The 4,485-nt window shown below is 42.6% G+C and overlaps 1 protein-coding gene across 1 annotated transcript in view; it reads right to left on the bottom strand.

The window, feature by feature from the left end:
• LOC102679104 (dynein heavy chain 7, axonemal) overlaps positions 1-4,485 on the bottom strand; it is a 15,451-nt gene that overhangs the window by 1,114 nt on the left and 9,852 nt on the right. Inside the window, 13 exon segments of the mRNA XM_031509695.1 lie at positions 133-414; positions 738-889; positions 983-1,223; positions 1,508-1,534; positions 1,623-1,640; positions 1,716-2,005; positions 2,140-2,380; positions 2,473-2,637; positions 2,739-3,037; positions 3,301-3,481; positions 3,556-3,926; positions 4,002-4,228; positions 4,296-4,485. Coding sequence (XP_031365555.1) covers positions 133-414; positions 738-889; positions 983-1,223; positions 1,508-1,534; positions 1,623-1,640; positions 1,716-2,005; positions 2,140-2,380; positions 2,473-2,637; positions 2,739-3,037; positions 3,301-3,481; positions 3,556-3,926; positions 4,002-4,228; positions 4,296-4,485 — 2,684 coding nt within the window.

Here is a 4,485-nt window from a genome sequence, read left to right as displayed (position 1 = left end):
TGTTTCTGATCGAATTCTCCGATTAACTCTTATATACGATAAAATTGCAAAGTATTCGAGATGGAATTGTTTCTGATCGACCTTGCCTGAATCTTTATTAAGAGATAAAAGAGAATAGAGAAGAGTACTCACGTAAGGGACGTGGTCGTACAAAATTTTCGGGAACGATTCGTCGAGTCTCATCGTGTCCAAATTGAAACGGGCTCCGTCCAGGAACAAACCGTAAATGTAAACACCATCGTCCGGCGGTTTAGCGAATTCTTTTTCCTTCAGAGGTTCAAAATCGTAGACGAGGAGATCTATCGGTATCATGTACTTCCTCGCGTAATTCTGACGCGCACCCGTGAGGAACGCCTGCGTGAAATAGAAACCGGAGATCCAAAATGTCGGTGGTTGCCCCTCTATGAACCATTTCTACAAAGGAAATCGAATAATATATTTCTTTTTCCATTTTTGAAATTTTGAAACGAGGATTCGTTTAAATTATTTTCCTTATTAAGAGATTAGTCACGTTTCTTTTTTTTTTTTATAAATAATTGCGATTTTAATCTTCTTTCTTAATTAATTTTCAAAGTCACTTTAAATTGTTAAAACCCAGGGATCTGATCAGAGTTTTGTTCTAACGTTGGAATTTATATTTTCTTCTTCTTAATTTTTATTAAAGCGGAATGTATAATAAGGAAAACAATCAAGAGCTTGAAGAGCTCGGTAATCGAAAGCACATGGCGCGCAGATACCTGGAGGAAAGCGAGCCTATCCAAGAAATCTTGAATATAACTTCCAAGCGGCTTCAACGAGGGATAAGAATGATGCATCCACATCTTTGGTATCTTTCCGGTGATTATCGATAGATAGACCTCCTCGAGATCCGGTGTCATGATCACCAGACCTTAGATCAAGTTCAGCGGTCGTGAAAAATCGATAGACACACACACACACACGTGCATAAACCTATCCTGTCCCAACCCTTACACCCGTTTACCTTTGATCGCCTTCTGAACGTTTATGAGGCTACTCCTGATCGTTTGCAGAAGCTTGTTGAATCTTCCCATTTCCTGTACCAGCACCGTGTTCATGCTTTGCTCGTACAACGTCGGATATCTCTCGAGCGCAACGTCTAGATCGAAGTCGTCGGGCAACTTTGACAGAATATCGGACGCTATACCGTAGACGATGTCGTCGGGCGATATTCCTTCCTCGTCTACATCCGTTTCCGTGGTGTCCTAATTGGAGGTGGAACACACAGGGCCTCGTTAGTAATCCGCATGATTCGTCACGCGGAATACATTTAAAGAATCCCATTATATTTTACGAAACAACAACAACAACAACAATCCCGTACAACCCTTAATTATCTCGAAATTAATGAACGAAGATAATGATAACGAACACGCTTTCTCCTATCGTGTTTCTTATACTTCTCCACGCGTTTCCTTCGTGATTTAAAAACCGAGGATATGAAAACTTTGTTAAAGCGAAAGAATCGTTTGTCGAAATTAAAAATTACCTTTATTCTTCTTCTTAAATTCCTCGGCTAGCGATGTAAATGTATGATACATGTATAAATGATACACAGTATTGTGTAAAAATTGGAAAAAGATTGATCTGAAAAATTTACTTACCTTGATATCCTGAATAATCTAATGAAACACGATACAACGATATAAAACGGGTGTTATCATCGGGTTGAATATTGGATTGTGATTGACACTCACCTGCGTTGCCAATATCGAGCTGAACATCAAGCTGGTCTCCTGTTGATCCTTAATGATATCTGCGTTGTCGTGCATCCCAAAGACGCATGGTGTAGTGATCATTGGAAAAGATTTGATATACTCGAGAAATTTCTCGTATTCATAGACATCGGGTATGTAATAAATACCACTCTCGTCGAATTGATATTTCTTCACCTCGATAACCTCCACGCGATAGTATCTATCGAGGATCGTGTTCAACGTTCTCCTGTCCCATTCGTCCGTCACTCGACCGCCATAATTACACTCGCCTGTGCAAGGGAAATCGATCGTTCACGAGCTTATTTCGAGTCAAGTTCGCAAGTCAAAACGAAAATACTTTCGATAAATTAATTTTTAAACTTAAAAGATTCTTGAAACAACACTTGAAACAGACATACGATACCGGTCAAATATTTCAACGCGGTAAATTGAACGTCATCGTATTGATCCAGCAAGATTTTCAACTGCAAAGCGCTGATCCGCAAATCGGTCTCGTTGAATTCGTACTGATTGTTCCAACCGATCGGTCCAAATTTCCTTCGCTCTTGAACGATCGCGTGGAAGAAACTGAGGGAGAAAAGTAGCTTCTTGAACACCTCGGATTGCTTGCACGTCTCGAAGAACTCCTCGTCGCATATCGGGTCCTTGGAACCGGGGAAGGAAAAAAACTTGGAGTCGTAATGCACCTGACGGATGGGTAATTTAACTTGATCTTAATCTCCCCCTCTCCCGTTACCAGTAAGAAAGATCTGATTATATTCGCTCTCAACCCTTTCGGCGGCTCGTTCGTCATTTTGACGCCATTTTGAAGAATGCTGACCGGGAAATATTCGACCGGATAACTGGTCAGCCACAAACGAAAGTCCGGATGCACGGTCTCTCGGGTGAAAGTTTCGCAGATCTGGAAAGAATGGAAAAGAAAAAAAGAAACCATTCCCTCTCGTCCATTATTATTATTATGGTGTTATTGAAACGGTCGATCCGAACGGTTCACCGACACACCCTTTCCAACATTGGCATAAAACTTTTGGCAAGGTGACAATTCTGGAGGACGACCCAGGTGCCGTTCTTCACCCCCTCGTCTATAAGATTCTCGGCAATAACTTCTTGCCCTTGACCCAAAGAAAGGGAGAAGAGACGGTTGGTGCCGAAACCCTGGTCGTCCGCGAATTTCAGTAGAATCGCCATGGGATCGGCGCCAGGCGTCAACACGAATATGAGGGGAATACAGGAATGCGAATCGGCGAACGACGAGATCAGGTCGAAGGGCGGCGGCTCGATGTACTGAGATCCCAGTTGCTCTACCAGAAATTAAATCGTTCGTTTTATATTCCAGTTTCCATTATCTTGAATAATACTATCGTATATATGGGTCATATCTCGTTTTTCTTTTTTCCTCTCCTCATAAAGAGATATTTCGATCGTAATTTCTTTTTTCTTATTTTCTCTTTTCATACGAATTAAACGCTCTAATCCTTTTTTCTTTTCTTTGAAAAAATCGTGTCACGAACGCGTCTCGCGATCTTGCAAAAAGATTTTTCCTTTTTTTTCTTTCTTTTTTTACCTTGCACGAATTGCTGAACGGCCGGCACTATTTTGTCAGGACGAATGCATCGCAGTATGACCATTCTCTCGAAACGGGTGATATCGTGATAAGGCTTGGGGAATGTCAAAGTGTGAGGCTCCATATGATCGAATATGACTTTCCATTCCTCCAGACGAAGCTCGAAGTTGGATTTGAATTCCTTGAAAACGGAAAAAATCGAAGAAACGAGAACAGAAATTTGAGTAGGAAAAAAATTTTGTATTTGGATCGTACCTCGAAACCTGGAACACTGTCCAAACGGCACAACTCGTCCCACGACTTCCTTGGTAGCCAAGTTGTGGGATTTACGAAAGGATTCTCAAGGCTAACGCCTCCGGTCAACAGAAACATCCATTGGGGTATCGAGATTTTCCCCTGCTTGTACAGCAAGTTTACCAAAAGGAGGAGGGAGAATAAAAGCTTGTCCTTCTCGAATAACGACCGACATATGTTCACGTAGAGGGAGTACGTGAAGTGTTTCGTGAGATCCTTGAGCCGTAGCGGTATGTCTTCCACGCGTTCCGTGTTGTCGATCGAGTTCTTGAAGAGATTCACGAACCAGACCAACGAGTATTGATACATTGGATCGATGTTCGCCAGAACGGCTGAGAAGAAGAGGATTCGAGACGATTGATTTTTCGAATTTTCTCTCGAATAAGAAAAAATGGGAAGCAATCTACCGATCGTGAAGAAGAGGACGGTGCTGTGGATAGCTATGGGCGTGTACTGCAATCTCGCGGCGTCGATAGATTTTTCCGTGATCTCGGCCACTCTCTGCTTCGCTTCGATTTCGTTGGCAAGATTTTTCGACGAACTCAGTATGCTGATGGCCGTTTCATCCTCGAGGATATTCCCCTCCACGGTTTGCAGAACCCTGAGAATCTCGTCCTCGATCTCCTTCAATTTTCTGCGAGAGAATCGTTGACGGAAGTTGAGGGGAAAAACAGAAAACGCATAGAAGAAGGTTAACGTACTTCTTGTTGGCCGCTCCTTGGATGATCAATAGATTCTTCTCGGCCTCCAAGTCCGGCCTCTCTTTGGCAACCACGATCCCGAGAAGCTGATCCTCGAGGCCTATCGGTGTGATCATGAAGTTCAACAGCGTTACCTTCACCACCACCTCTGGTAGGTAATGAGGATTACGCAATTTAGTCGTCATGTAAA

This window comes from Apis dorsata, unplaced genomic scaffold, assembly GCF_000469605.1.
Source record: "Apis dorsata unplaced genomic scaffold, Apis dorsata 1.3 scaffold_169, whole genome shotgun sequence".
Lineage (NCBI taxonomy): Eukaryota > Metazoa > Arthropoda > Insecta > Hymenoptera > Apidae > Apis > Apis dorsata.
The sequence above is the reverse complement of the archived record's forward strand: the minus strand, read 5'-3'. Positions and strand labels throughout refer to the sequence as shown.